The sequence below is a fragment of the Ochotona curzoniae genome, unplaced genomic scaffold (assembly GCF_017591425.1).
Source record: "Ochotona curzoniae isolate NIBS_2020 unplaced genomic scaffold, NIBS_Ocur_1.0 patch14, whole genome shotgun sequence".
Taxonomy (NCBI): Eukaryota; Metazoa; Chordata; class Mammalia; order Lagomorpha; family Ochotonidae; genus Ochotona; species Ochotona curzoniae.
Window position 1 is genome coordinate 2,043,564 of NW_024466684.1, and position 21,933 is coordinate 2,065,496.

Here is a 21,933-nt window from a genome sequence, read left to right on the forward strand (position 1 = left end):
AGGCCTTCAGAGCACTGCATTTTTGGCACACCACACAAGCTGTGTAAGAATACAGGGTACTTGGGCCCGGTGCAGTGGCGCAAGTGTTTAGGGTCCTCACCTTGCACGCCCGGGATCCCATATCCCATAGGCATTGAAGCCTAGTTCAATCCAACCAACCTACTATCCAGCCCCCCCACACACACTTGCAGATGCCTTTCTGTCTAACCACCCTGTCCCTGCCCTGGTTTTCATGCTCTCCAGTGGGAGTGGTTACCCACAAGGGAGGTGCCCACTATCTTCCTACTAGGCCAAGCCAACTTCCGGATTGTGCACTCTCCAGGTGGTTCTGGCACTTAACAGAATTGGCCTCCAGTGCCAGCCTCTGCCATCTGATGATGTGGCAAAGCCCAACCAACCCTCACCCACTCTAATTTTTGCTTGCACCAGTCAGAACAGTCAGCCCAATCTGGCCCTTCCCCAATCTAGCTCACATGAGGCCCACAGGTGTTGTAGCCCTGCCTGGTCTGGTCTGCCCCCATCCCAACTCATGCTCTCCAGTGGGAGTGGTTGTCCAGCAGGGGAGCCCACACTCCCCTAAGGCTTTGCCTCCTCTCCCCTTCCCCCCGCCCCACCCCGGTTCTCAAGTGTGCTATTTGGGCACTGCAACCATATCTGGTATGGCTCACCTCACACTGGCATTCCTTAATGTGCACTGGTATGTGTTGTGACCGAAACTGGCCTGACCCACACTCTATGCTGGTGCTCAGATTCGCCAGCGGTTGATGTGAATGGGTTCAGCCTGGTCTGCCCCCAACCTATGCCATATGCATGATGTAAAGATTTATTTCATCTTTATTGCAAAGTCAGATATACAGAGCAGGAGGAGAAACAGAGAGGAAGATCTTCCATCTGATAATTCACTCCCTAAGAGACTGCACCGGCTGAAGCTAAGCCGATCCAAAGCTTGGACCCAGGAACTTCCTCCAGGTCTCCCACGTGGGTGCAGGATCCTGAGACTTTGGGCCATCCTCCACTATTTCCCAGGCCATAAGCAAGGAGCTGGATAAGAAGCAGGGCTGACAGGATTAGAATCAGCACCTATATGGGATCCCAGCGTTTGCAAGGCGAGAACTTAAGCTGCTAGACCACCACACCTGGCCCAAGATAAAAATAAATATTAAAAAAAAAAACCTACTACTGCCTGCCTGCCTGTCTTCCTTCTTTACTTTTCTCCCTCCCTACTTTCTCTCTTTTCCCTTCAAGGTCACCAGCACTGGATAGTCTTTGGCCAGATCTTCAAATATCCACAAGGTAACATGGGCAGTGATTCTAGGCTGTTGTGCCGCCTCTGTGTGTATGCTTTACCCTGATCCTCTTCTGGCCACTCTGGAGGAGGTCAGCACCACATTGGGCCACCAGGGCAGAAAATGAAAGGCCACGTGGATGGGGCCAGCAGAAAAGCAAAGAGAAAACGACAAAGGAGACTCAGTATCTCAGACAACGTCCACAGAAGCCTGCTGACAGTGGCTCTCTAAGGTTCTGTCACCTGCCTACTTCTGCATTTCCCCTGGTGATCATGTCCACACTCAGGACCTCAAAGGATGTGTATCAGGCTGAAGGTGACATCAAAAGAGGATGTGGAGGCCCGGCACAATGGCTCAGTGGTTAAATCCTTGCCTTGAAAGCACTGGGATCCCATATGGCTAAATCCTTGCGGTGCATGCCCTGGGATCCCATTTGATTGCCAGTTTGTGTCCTGGCTGCTCCACATCCCATCCAGCTCCCTGCCTGTGGCCTGCACAAGCCTTGGAGGATTGCCCAACATCTTGGGACCTGCACCCACACTGGAGACTTGGAAGAAGCTTCTGGCTCCTGGCTTCAGATCGACTCAACTCTGGCCATTGTGGCCTCCTGGACATTGAACCAGTGGAATGAAAATCTTTCTCTCTGTCCTACTCTCTATAAATCTGCCTTTCCAATAAAATAAATAAATTTTTGGAAGTAAAAGGACAAAAATCACAAACTACCACTACTACCCAGAACTTCATACCCATCGTGATGTAGCATAACACATAACCATGTGTTTATGGTGATGCTGATATTAACAAATCTATATCTGTCAGTCCTATAAAAACATAGCTCATACATATGTATGCAATAAGACATGCTTATGAACACGAACCACTTTGTTACTGCTCTAACAATAAAATGAGTGGGCCCGGCACAATGGCTCAGAGATTAAATCTTTGTCCTGTAAGCACTGGCATCCCACATGGATGCTGATTTGTGTTCCAGCCGTTCCACTTCCCATCCAGCTCCATGCTTATGGCCTGGGAAATCAGCAGAGGAAGGCCCAAAACCTTGGGATCCTGTGCCCATCTGGGAGACCCAGAAGAAGCTCCTGGCTCCTGGTTTCAGATCAGCTCAGTTTTGGCTGTTGCAGCCATTTGGGAAGTGAACCAGCGGATGGAAGATCTTTGTCTCTGTCTTTTTCTCTCGCCATAAACCTGATCTGTCTTTCCAATAAGAAAAAAAAAATCCTTACAAAATAAAAACATTAGTAACACTACAACATGCTGATAAAAAATACTTTTGAAATTCTTAACTTCCTTAACACTCCTAAACTTAAGGCCATTTTAAATAATCAGTCATTCTATAGAATCAATGTAAGCTTGTAATCGTACAATCTGGCTGCACTGATGGCTTTTGTGCAGCAGGTTAGGGGTCTAGCAGGTCCCAGGCAGTCACACCGATGGCAGTAAACGTGGCGTGATCCACAGAAACAGCCTTTGGTGTCACCAAGAACCCCAGGCTTTCGGGACTGATTGGTCCCAGACAAGGCAGGATCCCCAATCTCAGGGAGCACAGAGTGGGCTGTGTGTTTTAGCGCTGAAACATACAGTGCATGCTGTGCTGCCTGCGCTGACTCCAGTGCAGAGGAGTAGAGCATGTCCAGGTGCACTCGAATGAGTCAGCCTGCTCTTACAAACCAGCTGAGGTCCTCAGATGCCACCTCAAAGACAAAAAAGGCCAGAAACTTCTCAGAGTTAGTGACAGTAATCTATGGACACAGCCAGCAGAATCAGCTAAGTTTTCTATGGCTCCTGAGATGTAGCCATTAGGTGAGATGCAGAGAGCTTTCTGAACCTTCACACCTAATCAGTAAGAAGCAGCTACAGAAGATGAGACAAATGTATATCCTCCAGCAGCCCTTAAGAAAAGGGGTTGGAAATCTCTTAGTGGGAGAGTGAAACAGGACACATAAGTAGCAAGCTTAGCATCACCAACTGGAAGCCAAAGCTCCCCTACCTTATGCAATGTGGTCTATCTACTTGTCAATCAGATGGCCCCTTCCTCAGGAGGCACTCCCCTCACCTGGGACTTGGGGTGGTATTAGGTACTACCCCTCTTTCCAGGCTCACAAGAAGCCAGTCAATGGCAAGCAGCACTCTCTCTTCCCCACCCAAGATAACAAGATTAAAGCAGAAAATCTCTTTACAACCCTTCCTCTCTCTGGCCACTCTAGCCCTAAGTGTGTGTCTGGGATGTCCTTATCTTTTAAGTAAACCTTACCAAGAAAAAAAATACAATCTATTTTGTCACATACCCTATAATTCACTGACTTGTACATTTTGAGTAAACAAGCTCTTCTACGTAACTGACTAAAGACATTTACCATTTTGTAATGCTCAGCATTTTGATCATACAATTTGGAATAAATAATAACAAATACTTTCCCTTGTAACCCTAATTCTTACTGCTTTAAAGCATCACTAACAATATCCATAAACAGATCTCCAAGTCTAGTGGCTCACAAATCTGTCATGTATGATCCACATTTTGTTGCAATTACCAAAAATCAACATTTCTTTTAACAGGCAAGTAGGATGAGAGCAAGCCATGTGCTCAGATTTTATAGATGGAATTACTAATCTAGAGCTACTAAACTGTGTCAGTGCTGACCTCATTTTGAAATGAGGTAACAAAAGCAGTGCCCAGTGCCATCAACATTTAGGTCCAAATATGTGGTTCTCCAAGAGGGTTGCTGCAGCCCCACTACCAAGGGTACCTCACCCATGACCCTGACACTGGCACATGAGCAATGCTGACCTATTTACCATGCTACAACAGTTTTTTGTTATATATTAGCAGTTAACATCTGTTTCACAGAGCTAAGAAATAACCAATTAAGAATTTGGGATACTCTTTCTTTACATACTAACTGAAAAAATCTCATTAACATGGAACACATACACACACAAGAAAAACGTGGAACATAGCAACTATCACATCTAGAATTCCAGAGCGTTAACCGAAAGTCAATGCGCTCATCTTTTCTGTCATATGTTGTTAATTAGAAACACATAATATACCTTTCTATTTGTGGAGGCTGTTTCTTGGACTGAACTGCTTGGAGAAATTCAGTAAAATACTCTGGCTTTACAATGGGGCATCCACAAATGAGTGCACAAATCGTCTAAAAGAAAGAAAATATATGTGGATATATATATACAGTCATTATGATAGCTTCTTCTAAAGAAAACATTCATGTTATAAACTACAAACATGCCTTTCTAATAATTGTTTTCTTTCCTTTTCTTAATTTGATAAATGAAGTCACAATCTGTAAAATAGAATTTCATATTTGCTCAGTTTTATACCACAAACCAGAACTACTCAATGACACAGTAGTCCTTTGGGATAGGCAGAATAACACAAAGACTTTAAAAATGTATTCCAATTGGAAAAACATTACAAGTACACGTTCAGGCTGAAGAAATCTAACCCATCCTGCAGAGGCAATACACATTAAGAGATAAATGCAAATTTCTTTGGAGCCTTACTGCTTTCAGAAGGAGTAAGAGTATAGAATAAAGCCTCTTCAACACAGCAAATCAAGGAGCAACTGGTTAGGCTCAGTGGAAGCTGATGCACACATAAAGAGAGAACGAAACTGTGAACTAACGTGAATCAAGCTATCAGCCTCAAGTAACACACATCCACAAACTCAGAAAGGACTAGAAAATACTACTGTGGGCAATTAAAATAAGAAAGAGCTGGCATATTCTAGGAAATAATCCAACTATACAGTTTATACATATGTTTTCAATAATGCAGGTGTTAGGAGCGACCAGATTGAGGGTATCTCTAAAGACTGGAATCTGACAGATCCCAACTTCCTACGTGAATGAGATCATCCAAATCCAACAGGAAGTAGTGAAATGCAATCAACACAGGACTGAATAAAACTGCAACATGCGCGATTCTGGGCTAAGCACTTAACTGCTGAGTCACAATTTCTCTTCAAAATATAAAAGCTGAACTAAATACTCCTCAGGTTTCCCTCTGGTCCTAACATTCAATAATCTAAACAAAACAAAAGCAAAAAGCAAAACAAAACAAAACAAAACCTTATAAGCCTAACTATGCATTGAGAACGCTGAGCAAAAACTAATGATCAGGGTTCATTTATTTATTTATTTATTTTACCAAAAAGTGATCAGAAACACCAAAGAAGAAACACTGCACACTCCATGGTGGTGTCTCTAATGGTGGTCATTAGCATGTCAGGTGCTAGAAGTGTCCAGCTCTGAGGACTTGGCAAAATAACCCAAGACAATCAAAGCATCTTTGACCTTATTTCAGGCCTTCTAAACCCATGTATCATTAACTATTCCATTTAAGTAACTTAATATCTTAAGGGGGATTACGCTGAGCTAACATTTAAATATGTCCTCATGCATATTTTGGTTTTACAAATGTTTTATGAATATATTACCTGTGAATTTATCAACATGAGTATTTTTTCAGTAAGTCTTGCTGCAGAAGCAAAAAAATCAATGTCCTAAATTTTCCAAGATGGAAATATCTTTGTTCAGGGTAACTTCACCATGGTACAAATTTAACTTCAGGTTCAATCTGGGCAACAAGCCTTTCTCTTTAACAGCTATTGCATACATATATATGTACACACATAAGAGCCATTTATGCATAAATCAGAATATAACAGTAATATTTAATTAATTATAACAAAAGGTTTTTGCATCTTCAAACACAGGAATCAAAGTATTTGTTGCTTTTCAGTCTAAAACAATCCCACATATCTTTTGCACAGTCAGCCTGTTTAACGAATCACATCTTAAATGCCATTTTTCAATTACCTTTGGATATATCAAATCTGATGAAAATGCAAAACCTGAAAATATACCAAAATACTTCACTGCTTTAATGACTAGTCAGCATCTTTGGAAGGTACATATCCATACATCTCAGGGCTTTAAAGATACAGCAAAGAAATCTTTGTGTGATTATAACTTAACTGAGGGAGCATGAGACCATGAGACAATGTCAGAGACTGGAGGAAGACAATCTGACAGAAGAGACACATGGTGCTAACTCTGTGCTGTGGGTGAGTTCACTCAAGGTCCCAGAACTTGTTTTAATATGGGAACACAGTTCAACTTACTTTCATGGTGACTTTCACTGACATCATGACAAGGTGAGTACATTCTTTTGTCCAGCTGTTCACAGTGAGTCCTCCAAGTTGCAACACAGCTTGATTTAGAGCAGTTTTCCCAGACACATCTAAGCAAGAAGAACAGGCAACCAAAGGCTCATACTCTACCCTGTGAATGACAATAAAGTTACGTTATCACAGTTAGAAAGACTTTACAACTTTACAATACTTTACAACTTTAAGCTTACAACATATTATTCGTTTAATTTTGACACATTATAAATTTGTAACTTAGGAAATTCTTACCTCCTAAGTCTTGTGTTCCCAAAGAAGAAAAAGACATGGCCAACATCAACATTACATTTTAACTTATGAAGCATCAAACAAACGAGGCTCCTATCACAACTCACAGGGACTAACACAAACTTTTACTTACCTGTCACCCCCCACCTGTGATCCACAAAATATACCAACAACACAGAGTTCACTACTGTGCTAAACGGGAAGTCAATTATACTGTCACCTTATAATCCTTATCTTTGCTTTAACATTCAATTGTTGTGAGATAAAATTGTCCACTTTAATCTAATTTAAAAAGTGTGGGGCCAGTGCCATTGGTTTGGTACACTAAGCTTCCACCAGGATTCCATATGGGCAACAGTTCATACCCCAGCTTCCCAAATGTGGATCCAGCTCCCTGCTTGTGGCCTGAGAAGGCAGTCAAGGACAGCCCAAAGTTGTGGGACTCCTAAGCCATGTGGGAGACTCAGAAGAGGCTCCTGGTTCCTGGCTTCAGATTGGCCCACCTCTGGCTGTTGTGGCAACTTGGGAGTGAAGGCAGGATCTCCTAGTCTCTCCTTCTCTCTGTTCATCTGCCTTTCATGTAAAAGTAAATCTTTAACAACAAAAATTAAATAAACAAATCCATACCTGAATTTACTTTCAAACACTCCAAAGGTGACTCTATCCCCTGTCTTCAAAGTTTGGGGAAGGTGATTTTGCATTTTTGCCTCATTAACAAAGGTACCATATTTAGAAGTATCTTTGATTGTCAATACAGGGATTTCATCAGTTTGACTCTGAAAATTAGAGAAGTAATTACAAGTCTTTTACAGCTCAAGCACATACAATCCAGGGGGAGATGATTCACAGGAGACATTTGGTAACTTTTGAAAAGGGTAAAATAATAAATAGCTGCATATCCTGCCACCACAGGGAATGACAGCTACTGTTCTGGCTGCCTTCAAAGGACTAATTAGCAATTAACATAAATATCTCCCTTTAAGAAAATCTCTGAATTTCAGAATTATAACTCTTAGAACACAAATTTTTCTTTATTTCTGTAAATCAGTTGGGACTTTCCCAACCCTTCCATTTCACACACTTGAGAATTTTATGATTGGCAGCAGTTTGCTTCATGCATAACATGACAGCTTCAGTCCTAAGTTTTCGTTTTGCTTTGTTTACATTATCAAAAGCACATGGTAAATACTGGGCGAATGAAAACAAGGCATAAAGCCTAGAGGTTCTGACTTTTGGTAATAATTTTATTTTATTTTTTCTCTTGCAACTTCTATAATAATGCTTTTCTACAACACAAATAGACACAAAACCTAAATGCCAGTAAACTAATCCATCACTTGTGCATTTGTCACATTTGTTCAAACTAACTGCTTACTTTCTTGTTCCTACCACGATGATTTTGAACGTATTTATTCATATATTTTTATCACTCTCATCACCCGTGGTTCTGGTGAAAGCTAACAAATACCTTCCAAGCCATTCAAAAGAGCTGTGGATCAGAAGCAACAGTTGTCTTCCCCGGGAAAACCGTCATTCCCACTGCGGAGCCTCCCTTTACACACCCAGACTTTGTGTCCATCAGTCACATACTCTCTTTAAGAGCGAGCATCATGAATGTATCACAGCTAAGCCCAATAACTCTCACCACGGAACAGTCAATGTTGTTAAGTAAACAAATACAAATACAACCTACTTTCTCCAAGTTTCTAAGTCACTGAAACAAAAGCATAAAATGCTCAAACAGCTCTCTCTCTCTCACATCAAGGCAATGTACTGATTTCAACTCTCACTGCAAGCTAGCAAAATACAATCAGGAACATACCAAGTTGGTCACAGCAAAATTAGCGGTTAACACTGCATGATTTCGACTGATTGACTGATCATCTTCAATTAGAATAGCACAGTTTTTCCTTCCAACGATGTACTCAGTGCCAGTCAAAAGTCTGTATGGTTCTAAGAGGAATAAAATAATGAGACACAAACACACATACATAAATGTGTACATTATATAGGATAAAATTCATGATGTGTCAAGAAAACACTTTGCTATTTCAATGTTCATCAGTTTTACATAAATTAAACTCCCATTTTCTATTAAACCCTTATTGAGGAATATCAAAAGATCACCTACATTAATGCAAGGGCATACCACTTCTCTCAAGGAATAACAACAGTGAAAGGAATTAATACTTTCCCAAAGTATACATTTACTGAAATCCCAAGTAAAGTCCCAATATGAACTTGACTGGAGCTTCCATCCATTAGTTCACTCCCCAAATGGCCACAACAAAAGAGCTGTGCCGATCTGAGACCAGGAGACAGGAGCTTCTTCCAGGTCTCTCATATTGAGTGCAGGGTCCCAAGGCTTTGGGTCATCCTGGACTGCTTTCCCAGGCCACAAGCAGGGAGCTGGATGGGCAGTGGAGCAGCTGGAATAAGGACCAGTGCCCATATGGGATGCCAGTGCTAACAGTAGAGGATTAGCCAGTTGAGCCATCACACCAGCCTCTATTCTTTGTTTGTAAATTTTTACCTTACTTTACTTATTTGGGGGACAGGGATACGCGTTCTGACTCACTGCCCAAACATCCAGGGTATCTGAGCCCTGGACTCAAGCTAGGTCTGCCCACAGGTGGCAGTAACTCAACTCTGAGCTGTGGCCAAGGGTGCACTTTAGCCAACAGCTGGGGATAGGCTGAACAGGACTCCCAGGCTAGCCCTGCTACACAGTGCCAAATGTCTGCCTGGTCTGAGCAGTGCTATCCCCGTAACAGATGGCTAAGTCTCAGCCTGTCAGCTACTCAGACCAGGTCCTGCAGGGCAAATGCCTTCTCACTGCACACTCAGACCAGGCCAACAGTGAGCTGCAACTAACCAATCCTGCTGGTTTTGGAAGTCACCTCCTACCGTCTGCTGGACTGTTGGGTACTGCTCTCTCAACCTCCACTGGCTCGGGCCACACCTTGATTCATGAAGCCTTTCCTCAGGTATGCTGTGCCAAACTCAATTTGTCTCAGGTCTGTCTTCTTTCCACACATCCACAGGAACTCTGAGAGCCACAAGACAAACTGAAATCTCTACGGTCTGGCCTTGAACTGGTGCAAGTTCATAGGAATGCCTGTATTGGTATTTACAAAAGTCCTTCAGAGGTCAGATCATATTAATTCTCAGTTTGCAGTGCTGGCATTGCATGTGGACACTGGTTCAACCCCAAGCTGCTCCACTTCCCATCCAGCTCCCTGCTTCTGGCTGGGAAAGCAGTGGCGCATGACCCAACTTCCTGCACCCGTGTATCCACATTGTAGGGGAAATGAGAGGAAGCTTCTAGCTGCCAGCTTTGCACTGGTCCAGCTCTGGCCATGGAGGCCATCCCAAGAATGGAGGACTTCTCTGTCTTTCCTGCTCTCATTCAAGTGAAATAAAGAAATCTTTCTTTTTTTCTTTAATCCTCCTTACATAGCCAGTCAACACTGCCTCTTGGGAGACCCTTTTTTCCTAATCACAATGTGAACACCCTGAGCACACAGGCAATCATGGCTTTCCCGGCTTACCCTTTTATCAGCCAATAACGCCCACAAACAGCAGGCAGGCAACTAGCAACTTCCACTAGGGAAGTGCAGACACACAGGAAAGGGGCGGGGTGAAGTGGCCTGGCTTTTACTGCAGCTCCCCTGGGACACCAGCATCCCAGGTTTGTGCAGGGGGTCCAGCCCAGCACCGCCAAGGCGCACTCTGACAGACAGCAACTGAGGCCCTTGCATCCCGGGGTTCCTGGCTTGGGCCTGACCAGCCCCAGTGTTGGACACATCTAGGCCAGTGAACTCGGAGATGCAAGATTCTGGTCTCTCTTTCAAAAAAAAAAAGTCTGGGCTGTCCCCTCTTGCTGACAGCACGGAAACGCGCCTGAAACAACAGACAGCTGCTCCGTGCACCGGTTTCTCCTCAGCCACCTCAGCCAGGGCTCAGCGAAGGGCCAGCCGCCCCACCGCCCATGCCCACTGCACAGCGCCGGGGTCCCACGGCCACTGCACAGCGCGGGACAGGGCCCGGCGTCCACCCGCCCAACCCCGGGGCCGAGGACAGCCGGCCTTCCCCGCCACGGCGCAGCCGGGACCACCACGCGCGTGCCAGACCCCCGGTTTCCTTCCCGTTCCGCCGTGCCCCGGAAGGTAAGGGGACCCGACCGGAAGCGACCCTCCCCGACTTCCTTCCCCGCGTTGGCGCTCCTCCGAACCCGGGCCCTCTGTCCCTCTCTGTCCTTACCTCGGGCTGAGCCCGCGGCCGGGAGGAGCTTCCACATGGGCCCTGCTGCCGGCCGACGCGACCGGCGCCAGCCCGCCTGCCAGCCGCCCGAGCTGCGGGGCGAGCGCTCCCGGGCCGCGCGAGCCTCTGTGCTGCCGGCGGGATGCAGCGGGCGTGCGGCCAGGGCGCGGGGCCGCCACCTGCTGGGGAGCCAGGAACAGCGCTGTCTACAAGTTCACCAGGTACTTGTTGGCAAGAATTGCAGAGTCCCCTAAGAAAAAGCTCTGAGAAAAACTTTACAGTGTTATTTGCTATACGTTTAATAAAATTAATGCAAAATCAATCAAGGAAAAGAAAAGATGTGTTTTGGCCAAGTATGTTTGGGGACCACTGGAATGTGATTCCAGTTGACTGCTGTCCAGTTTTGGTTTATGTCAACTCTTAAGAGTTAAGTCCAGCATGAAATTGTCTCCTACTAGACAAAATAATTGTGGTAAATAACTGACAAATTTGAAAAAAGGAAAAGAAACTGGATGCCTATGTTGTCGTAGTGCCACTTTGGTAGAGTCTAACTTCCGTGGGTTGCCTGGCAGAAGCCTGTTCAGAAGGCATTTTTTGGTATTGCCTTTTGTGCATTTTATTATGAAAATGCTGCAGTCATATTTAGTGAAAAAAGATCTGAAATATTGCTTATAATAGAAATAAAAGCAAGCATTGGTTGCTTAAACTGGTTTCTCATGTCCAACCAGAAAAAGAGAACTTCAGTTAAGGTAAGATAAGTAAATGCACACACATACACCATATATACTTTTTTGAGGGGGAGGGGTAGCTAAAAGGAAATCAATTGTATGTAATACTTTAATAAATTCCTAAAATATTTGACAACTGACATTTTGATTTTGGAAATTCAACTAAATCTAAAAGCATTGTAAAGTTACTATGGTTAAAAACGAATAAGAAATTTAAATTATCTCTGTTTTTTTTTAATAACATGTAGAGCTGCTATTTTACTACTTGGGGAATGGGAAGTGAAAATTGGACCCTGGAGAGTTTCTACATGCTTTCATCACTTCTCTTTTAGAGAATATTAAAACATCCAGTGTTAACTGGAGTAAAATAATTACTAAGTACCATCAGCAAGGAAAGTCTTGAGTTTGTTAGCTTTGTGACCTCCTGGAAGGAGAGATGTTGAGGGTGTTGAGAACAGTGCTTTTCCATGTGTCTGGTCTCTGATCCAAGTTATACGCACAAACAGAAGCTATGAGCTTTCAGGGCTCACACTGCTTTAAATGTATAATGTGACTTGCTGCCAGAACCAGATGTGTTGAGGAAAGAAAACAAAACCACCTCGTTTCTATAGCTATTAAAGTCAAGTTTACTGTTCTTTTTTTAACAAGTTTGTATTTTATTTTGCATAGCCACACATCTGCTTATTTAAAAAAAATACCCTTTGGTAGTAATGGTTCAGTACAAGTGAGTATTACAGCTTAATGTCTCTGTGTTCTAATTCTAAGTGTTCTTTTATTCCAGGTCTTATAGAGCAGATAAGACATCTGTAAGGTCATTCTTTGAAATATATTGTAAAATAATAAAAAAAGGTAACATAATTAAAAAAAAATTGCAGGAAGAGCAGGAGAGACAGACAAATGTTTCAGCTGCCCTGTGGTTCCCAAATGGCTCAAAGATCAGGGCTGGACCAGGCCCAAGTCAGGAACTTCATCAGGGTCTGCCTTGAGGGTGGTAGGGGCCCAAGCACTGGGGCCATCTTCCAGCTGCTTTGGAAAGATTTTTGTTGTTGTTTAAATTTGTCTCACCTGAGGACGTTTTTCATTGCTGCATTAAGATACTCCATGCATTTGGATTTCCTGAGTTGCAATGATTCATTTGTGTGGATCCCTAAGGAGAGTATTAGCAGTGAGGATGATGGTTTCATCCCAAAGTAACTCCTTGAGATTTTCTTTTTCAAATTCAAGTCAACTTATCCTTACTTCTCCGTTGCATATTATGCTTTTATCTAATTATACATGAAGTACGGATAGTCTGCCACTATGTCAATTTTTTCCTGTTTCAAGTTGGTTTAAGGTCTCCTAATGTATCATCATCTAACTGTAAGTCTCATCTTTTCTTCAAGCCAGGACACCTCCGACTACTTGAGAACACACGTGTGATGGTGCAATTTCTGCTTTTCTGAAAGAACTCGGAGGAGACCTGATAGAGGAGCTTGGGGAACATCTCCGTCAGGACACAGTCCCTGCAGGTAAGCACAAGAACCAGGGCAGGGAGCAGCCCAGCCCAGGCCCGATTACAGTACCCACCAGTATACCTGTGGCTCAGATATGGGGGCAGGCCAGGCTGGACCCGTTCTTGTCAGCCACTGGCAGATCTGAGAACCAGGACAGGGTGCAGGACAGGCCTAGTTGGGCTGTAACAGCAGCCAGTTCCCATTTAGGATTGTGACTGAGGGCTGGCTAGGCTAGGCTAGGCTGCAGTTCCCACCAGCATGAGCTGGAATTAGGCACAAAACATGCCAGGTCAGGCTGCAGCATCAGGTGACAAATGCCAAGGTGAGGCAGGCCATGCCATATCAGGCTGCCGCACCCGCCAGTACATGTGAGACCAGGGAGAGGTGGGTAAGCATGATAGAGTAGCAGCAGGGGTTTGTACTGGTGGAAGTGAGAACTGGGACTGAGGGCAGACCAGGCCAGACCAATACCCATAGGGCTGCATGTGAGCTGGGAAAGGCAGCAAGGCTGGGTGACTATAAACACTGTGCATGCATGAGTCAGAAGTAGTGCAGGCTGCCCAGGCTTTGCCACAGCGTCAGGGCTGGCAAATGCTGGGACTAGGGGCAACTCCTGTCAAGCTAGACTGCAGAACCACGAGGAGAGTGCAAGATCTCCCAGTAGGGAAACTGTGGGCTCCTCTCTAATGAGCTGTGACTCCCACGGGTAAGCATGAGAAGCAGGGCTGCAGGTGGGACTGTCTGGCCAAGCAGTGGCATCTACTGGAATGAATGTGGGCTGATAACAGTGTTTGTTGGGTTGAACTAGGCTAAAAGGCCCATTGATGTATACAAGAGCTGAATGGGATGGTGTCAGACAGGAGCAGTCTGCTGCACATACTGAGAATTACATTGATGGTTGTTTTGGGGGGTCACTCTGACTAGGCTACAGTTCCTGCTGGTATGTTTGAGGATCAAATGTGTAGTGGGCTGGGTTGGGCTGGACTGAAGCATCCATTTGGTTGTGTAAGAGATGGGCTTGACACAGAACTGACCCAGCGCAGCCTGATGTGTTGTCAGACTAAGCCAGACCCTGTACTGGCAAGCACACACAAGAGTCAGGCCTGGGTTCAGCAGAGACGAAGTTTCTGTGGGATTCACCCAACTGAACCACTGCACTCCGAATTCCAACCGTGTGTTGAATCCTAGGACCAGTGGACTGACTGTGGAGTGCAAGTATCAGAAGTGGGCCTCCACAATAGCTAAGGCAGAGTAGTGGATGGCATACCCAGATACACATGGAGGATATGCCAGTCCACTGGGAAGTGCAGTGGACATCTGCTACCACAGCAGAGGAAGGAGGGTGAAACAAACTGGACAACTAGCCCAGCCAAGTGTTGACAGCATATATCTGGGCGAATGGAAACTCTAAGGTGGACTGTGTCAGCCAGTGGTCCTTGGATGGATTTCCTCATCCTTGAGGCAACAAAACTAACAGCATTTCAAAACTATTGAAACCACTTGAGCACAACCTTCAGAGCATACTTCCCATTGGGACCCTGGTATGATATTGGGTGGCCATTCCCCACCCCAGGTACTGAGGCAGTTGGAAGGCTGAGTGCAGCTTCTCTTCTCATCTCCTCCCTTGCCCCCAGAGACAGGAGGAAGAAAAGGAAACTTGCAAACAATGATCTCACCCACTTTCCCCTAACCCTCAATCCTTCCCACCCCCAATCAACCCTGTAAACATCACCATTAAAAAAAATGCGATTTAGGGAGCCAGCACTTAGCATGGTGGCTAACATAGTGACCTCCCTTCCTACATCAGAGTGACTGTTTGCATGCTGGCTTCATCTCTTGAGTCAGACTTGCTGCCAGTGCAGACCCTGGGACAGAGTGATTATACACGGATTTTCCCTTCCTTCCTTCCTTTCTTTCTTTCTTTCTTTGGCATTGTTTTCATTTTGTTGTTGGGTATCTTCAGGTTTTTCTTCAGTGTTTTCTTAATTTTCGTTGCAAATCTCTTTTCATCCTTAAATTTGTTCCAGGGTGTATATGTATGTATGTATTTTTTGTGTGTATTTTTTTTTTTATTGTTGCTTACATTATATTATGTAGTACAGTTTTATAGGCGCTGGGGATCCCCCCCACCCCCCCCCCACCCCCCCCCCCATGGTGGATTCCTCCACCCTGCTGCATAACCATAGTTCAAGTTCAGTTGAGATTCATTGCTTGCAAACACATGCCTAGCATAAAGTTCAGCGTCTTATTGTCCAGATAAGTTCAGTGGCCTCTTGGGGAGACCTTCTATGGTCTGAAGATAGGTCTAATAGAGTAAAGATCCAGTCAGTTAAAAGCCCCAACAAGGCCTCAGTATCATTATACAACATTATGGAATTAATTGACATAGTACTGGGTAAACAATATGTTAAAAATAATGCAAGTTCCATTCTTCGAAACATCTGGGTTGAGACAGTATCAATGACAGGTTCAAAAAATAACAAACAACCAAACAAAAAATTACAGGTTAAATCAAGGCAAACATGTGGTATCTAATCTTTTGGGATTCGCTCATTTCCCTTAGCATTATAGTTTCCAGTTGGGCCCATTTAGCCACAAAGAACTGCATTTTGTTTTTTTTAATAGCTGAGTAGTATTCCATGGAGTAGATGAACCAAAGCTTTCTTATCCAATCTTCTGCTGATGGGCATTTCAGTTGCTTCCATGTTTTCGCAATTACTGATTGTGCTGCAATGAACATAGGGATGCATGTTGGTTTGTCGTAAAACAGGTGTTTTGGGTATATTCCTAGGAGTGCTATTGCTGGGTAATATGGTATGCAGATTTTGAGTTGTTTGAGTGTTCTCCAGACTGATTTCCATAAAGGCTGTACCAATTTGCAGCTCCACCAGCAGTGGAGTAGGGTTCCCTTTTCCCCGCATCCTCGCCAGCAAGCGTCGTTGGTGTTCTTGTTTATGTGGGCCAATCTTACTGGTGTTAGGTGGTACCTCATCGATGTTTTAATTTGGATTTCCCTTATTGCTAGGGAGCTGGAACATTTTTTCATATGTTTGTTTGCCATTTGGACTTGTTCCTTTGTGAAATGTTTGCCCATTTCCCGTGCCCATTTCTTGAGTGGCTTGTTTGTTTTGGTTTTTTGGTTGTTTTGAAGTTCTTTGTATATCCTGGAAATTAGCCCCCTATCGCCTATATCGTGTGCAAAGATCTTCTCCCACTCTGTGGGTTGCTTTTTTACTTTGTTGATGGTTTCCCTTGCTGTACAGAAGCTTCTTAGTTTGATGAGGTCCCATTTGTTTATTCTGTTCTCAACTGCTATTGCTTTTGGTGTCCTTCTTAGAAAGTCGGTACCTACTCCTAGGTCTTGCAGGGTATTTCCTACATTTTCTTGCAAGAGTTTGAAGGTTTCTGGATGTAGGCTTAGGTCTTTTATCCATGTAGATTGGATCTTAGTGTATGGTGATAGATGTGGGTCTATCTTTTTGTTTCTACAGGCTATCAGCCAGTTGTCCCAACAACATTTACTAAAGAGGCCTTCCCACTTGCTTAAGCTGTCATTGGTCTTTTTGTCAAAGATTAATTGGCTGTATCTGTGTGGGTTCCCTTTTGGTGCTTCTATTCTATTCCATTGATCTTCCTTTCTGTCTTTGTGCCAGTACCAGGCTGTTTTGATAACCACTGCTCTATAGTATGTCCAGAGGTCCGGGATTGTGATTCCCCCTGCTAACTTCTTATTTTTCAGGATGGTTCTAGCTATTCGTGGTTTTTTGTGTTTCCAGATGAACTTTTGAATCATTGTATCCAGTTCCATGAAGAATGTTTTGGGCAATTTGATTGGAATTGCGTTGAAAATGTATATTGCTTGTGATAGTATAGACATTTTAATGATATTGATTTTGCCTATCCAGGAGCACGGGATGTTATTCCATCTTTTGAGGTTTTGTTCAATTTCCTTTTTAAATAGTTTGTAGTTTTCTTCAAATAGGTCTCCTACACTTTTGGTTAGATTTATTCCCAAATACTTCATACTTCTCTCTGCTATTTTGAATGGTATCCTGTTGGTTAGATCTTCTTCCATCTTGGTGTTGTTTGCGTACACTATGGCTGTTGATTTTCGTTCGTTAATTTTGTACCCCGCCACTCTGCCAAACTCTCGTATAAGTTCTAGCAGTTTCTGTATTGAGTCTCCTGGTTTTTCTATGTATAGGATTATGTCATCTGCATATAGTGAAAGCTTGACTTCTTCGTTTCCTATACGTATGCCTTTGGTTTCTTTTTCTTGTCTTATGGCCTCTGCAAGTACCTCTAGGACTATGTTGAATAGCAGTGGTGATAGTGGGCACCCTTGTCTTGTTCCAGATCTCAGTGGGAAGGGTTCTAGCTTTTCTCCATTCAGTATGATACTGGCGTTGGGTTTTTCATAAATTGCTTTAATTATGTTGTGGATTTTCCCATCTATGCCTACTTTGGCTAGAGTTTTTAGCATGAAGAGGTGTTGGATTTTGTCGAAAGCTTTTTCTGCATCTATTGAAACTATTATGTGGTTCTTGTTTTGCAGTTTTTGGATATGGTTTATAACATTTATGGATTTCCGAATGTTGAACCATCCCTGCCTTCCAGGGATGAATCCTACTTGATCCGGATGAATGATCTGTCTGATGATTTTTTGAATTCTATTGGCTAGGATTTTGTTGAGAATTTTAGCATCAATGTTCATCAGAGAAATAGGTCTGTAGTTTTCCTTCTCTGATGGTTCTCTATCCGGTTTTGGGATTAAGGTGATGTTGGCTTCATAGAATGAGTTTGGGAGGGTTGCTTCCTCCTCTATTGTTTTGAAGAGCTTGTAGAGGATTGGGGTTAGTTCTGTTCGGAATGTTTTGTAGAATTCTGTAGTGAAGCCGTCTGGGCCTGGGCTTTTTTTCGTTGGGAGATCCTTGATGACTGTTTCAATCTCTACCTCGGTTATGGGTTTAGAAATAGAAAAGTTCTTGGACTCCCACCATTTACCAAAACTCAGTCCGGAGGCAACTGCAGAATTAAATAAACCCAGTCAGTAATTGCAGAAGCATGGAAGCAACCGAGATGCCCATCAATAGAAGATTGGATAAGAAAGCTTTGGTTCATCTACTCCATGGAATACTACTCAGCTATTAAAAAAAACAAAATGCAGTTCTTTGTGGCTAAATGGGCACAATTGGAAACTATAATGCTAGGGGGAATGAGCGAATCCCAGAAGATTAGATACCACATGTTTGCCTTGATTTAACCTGTAATTTATTGTTTGGTTGTTTGTTATTTTTTGAACGTGTCATTGATGCTGTCTCAACCCAGATGTTTCGAAGAATGGAACTTGCGTTATTTTTAACATATTGTTTACCCAGTACTATGTCAATTAATTCCATAATGTTGTATATTGATACTGAGGCCTTGTTGGGGCTTTTAACCTACCGGATCTTTACTCTGTTAGACCTATCTTCGGACCATAGAAGGTCTCCCCAGGAGGCCACTGAACTTATCTGGACAATAAGACGCTGAACTTTATGCTAGGCATGTGTTTGCAAGCAATGAATCTCAACTGAACTTGAACTATGGTTATGCAGCAGGGTGGAGGAATCCACCATGGGGGGAGGGGTGGGGGGGAGGGGTGGGGGGAATCCCCAGCGCCTATAAAACTGTACTACATAATACAGTGTAAGCAACAATAAAAAAAAAAAAGTTTATTTTTATTTGGAAAGCAGAATTACATAGAAAGAAGGACAGACAGAGAGAGGTATTCCATTTGCTGGTTTACTCTTTACATGACTGCAGTGGCCAGAGCTGAGCTGAGCTGATTAGGAGCCAGGAGCGTCTTCTGGGTCTCCCATATGGATGCAGGGGCCCACGGACTTGGGTCATGCTTTATTGCTTTCCCAGGCCATAAGCAGGTAGCTGCATTGGAAGCGGAGCTGGTGTCAATACAGGATGCCGGTGCCACAGGCAGAGGCTTGCTTTACTATGCCACAGCACTGGCCCCTAAAAAAAATGAGTTCAGAACAGTTGCCTCTGAACTGCACATTTTGTACAGACCTTTGCTTTGTCCTCATTCCCTTGATGATACAATACAGCACAGCAGTTACCTACAGGTTGCCCAGGCCATTGTAGCAGGTATTGCTAGTCATTCTGGAGCTGGATTTAAAGTTTAGGGTGGGGACTGGTGCCATGGCAAATCAGGTTAAGCCTCTGCCTGCAGTGCCAGCATCCCGTATGGACTCCAGTTTAGCTGTTCCACTTCTGACCCAGCTTCCTGTTAATGCACCTGGGAAAGCAACAGAGGATGGTTCAAGTCCTTGGCCCCTGCACCTGCCTGGGAGACCCATAAGGGGGCTACTGACTGCCAGCTTGGACCAGCCCAGCTCCAGCCATTACAGCCATTTAGGGAGTCAACCATCAGTTGAGAGATCTCTGTCTTTCCTTCTCTCTAACTCTGCCTCACATAGAAAAATAAATAACTCTTAAAAAAAAAATAGATGGGTCCCGGCGGCGTGGTCTAGCAGCTAAAGTCCTAGCCTTGAACGCCCCAGGATCCCATATGGGTGCCGGTTCTAATCCCGGCAGCTCCACTTCCCATCCAGCTCTCTGCTCGTGTCCTGGGAAGGCAGTTGAGGATGGCCCAAAGCCTTGGGATCTTGCACCTATGTGGGATACCCAGAAGAAGTTCCTGGATCCTGGCTTCAGATTGGCATAGCATCGGCCTTTGCACTCACTTGGGGAGTGGATCATCAGACAGAAGATCTTCCTCTCTGTCTCTCCTCCTTTCTGTATATCTGACTTTCCAATAAATAAATCAATCTTAAAAAGAAAATAAATGAAGTATGTGGGTTTCATGCAAAGAACACATACATTTTATATGTAATGTGAGTGTTGGTGGATTTGGATTCTGGGAGCCCTCTCAACCGTAGACACCCAGGGGTGATGGTGTTGCCTGGGATGTCTGTCCTTAGTAACTCAGGAGACACTAAGACCTGGCAGAGGCTCTGTCCCCACCCAAGTGGGGACACCACAGCTGCCAACAGCAGTAGCCATGCAGTGTTGTCTGCTGGGGGCGGGGCCACACCACCTGGGCTGCCAGGTTTTGAAGGAAAGATGCAATTCAAACAGCCAATACAGGGATTGATTCCTTGTCTAGGCTTTTGCTCCGGGTGAAGAATTCCAGGGGCTGGGCCTGAGAGTGACTCTGGGGACATCCAGGGCAGCAAGCAGGAGAGGGGTGTATGGAAGGAGATATAAGGGGTGGTCCCAGAAGGGCAATGCTCGCGGGGCACTGCTGACCACAAGCTGCTTGTCTTTCAGGTCAATGAAATCTACCACGATGAGTCTTTGGGGGCCCACATCAACGTGGTGCTGGTGCGGATCATCCTGCTGAGCTGTGGGAAGGTGAGTGAATACCCGGAGCATGAATGCCACAGCCTCTGCCCCTCGGGATGCTGAGGCCATGTGTGGACACAACCGCCCTCTAGGGGACATGAATGTTGGAGGAAGGATGTGCAGTGTCATGAGGGGCCATGGGGCAGCTGGTGCTCGCCAGGAGGCCAGAGCATGGGCGGGCTAGCAGATAGGAACCGCCTACTGTGCAAAGTCCTGGGTACCCCAGGCTCCTTGAAGATTCCTCTGTGCATGGATTTCAAAGTGTTCTGCAGCAAAATGACCTTACATTCCACTCCTGTGAAAGAACCTTTTGAAGTGCCCTGACTTCTACTGGGTCTGATGTGCTGCTGGGTTTCGGGGGTCTCCTGCAGGGGTCCTGGAAGGAGAAGCTTCTGTGTCATAACTCTCATCCCTCCTCCCCGGGCAGCAAAAATATAGGCTCCAGAGGGCAGCTGCCTGCCCAAGATGGCACGATGGAGGAGCTGCTTTGTTGCACCTGCCTTCACACCCCTCACCTCCTCCTGCCCTGCCCCGATGTGCCTCCCGCCCCAAGCCCTCCTAGGGCACATTTGACCTCTCAGGGGTGCTGCTGGCTGGCTGCTAGCACCTAGAGACCAAGGAGGTTGCTCCCCAGCCCAGAGAATGGCCTGCCCCCATGTCAGCAGTGCTGAGCCCGAGAGGAGGCTCTCTGTGGTAATCAGGTGCCGTTCTGTTCCTGCCTGAGTTAAGGCTGGCCTGACATGGGAGCCACATTCTGAGCCAGGGACATCCCGAGAGCTGTCGGTGGGATTAGGGTCATCTGTGTCTTCATCACCATCACATGGCATGCAAGGGACAGCCACATGCTCTAGGCTCAGCACTGGGCTGTGCCCATTTTTCAGATGAGTTGTGCAGGATATAGAGCTCACTTTTGCAGGAATACAGAGCAGATGAACACCTTGGACCAGACCTCCAATGACAGGGCCCTGTTACTGCCCAGGTGAGCTTCATCTGTCACCTGCCATGACCCTGGTTCAGCAGGAGTGTGGCGTGGGGGACTCACGGACATCCAGCCAACCAGGGCTGGCTGCCATTCTGGGGATTCCTTGCCTCGGGCTGCCCATTGGAACTGGCTCGTGAAGAACAAGGTCCTGGAGCACAGGTGTCCCATGGCAGCTGCAAATCCAGCCCCAGCATTGGGAAGTGCCCCTGGCCAAGTCATGCTGCCAGTGGTGTCATTTTTGTGCAGACAGCACCACCTGGTGGCTTTGTGGAGCTCTGTCCTCCTCGGATGCTGTGTAGTTCCAGGGGATTCCTCTGCCCAGCT

General features: G+C 45.0%; 2 protein-coding genes and 1 pseudogene across 3 annotated transcripts in view; 1 reads left to right on the top strand and 2 right to left on the bottom strand.

Annotated features, from left to right (window-relative positions):
• Positions 1 to 11,156, bottom strand: part of LOC121166431 (nibrin-like) — a 42,518-nt gene extending 31,362 nt beyond the window's left edge. The window contains exons 1-6 of one of the 2 annotated variants that reach the window (XM_040995529.1): positions 11,006 to 11,156; positions 9,643 to 9,645; positions 8,565 to 8,695; positions 7,370 to 7,518; positions 6,449 to 6,608; positions 4,356 to 4,459 (exon numbers count right to left, since the gene is read on the bottom strand). In XM_040995529.1, coding sequence (XP_040851463.1) covers positions 4,356 to 4,459; positions 6,449 to 6,608; positions 7,370 to 7,518; positions 8,565 to 8,695; positions 9,643 to 9,645; positions 11,006 to 11,042 — 584 coding nt within the window. In that variant the 5' untranslated portion in view covers positions 11,043 to 11,156. Of the gene's footprint in view, positions 1 to 4,355; positions 4,460 to 6,448; positions 6,609 to 7,369; positions 7,519 to 8,564; positions 8,874 to 9,642; positions 9,646 to 11,005 lie in introns of those variants that run through there. The other variant, XM_040995528.1, reaches the window with a different exon arrangement.
• Positions 1 to 21,933, bottom strand: part of LOC121166446 — a 1,182,205-nt pseudogene that overhangs the window by 882,764 nt on the left and 277,508 nt on the right.
• The window catches only part of LOC121166440 (A disintegrin and metalloproteinase with thrombospondin motifs 2-like), a 51,147-nt gene continuing 34,728 nt past the window's right edge, over positions 5,515 to 21,933 (top strand). The window contains exons 1-4 of the mRNA XM_040995559.1: positions 5,515 to 5,524; positions 7,918 to 7,923; positions 13,116 to 13,241; positions 20,553 to 20,636. The gene's annotated coding sequence lies outside the window, so the exon portion shown is untranslated. The remainder of the gene's footprint in view (positions 5,525 to 7,917; positions 7,924 to 13,115; positions 13,242 to 20,552; positions 20,637 to 21,933) is intronic.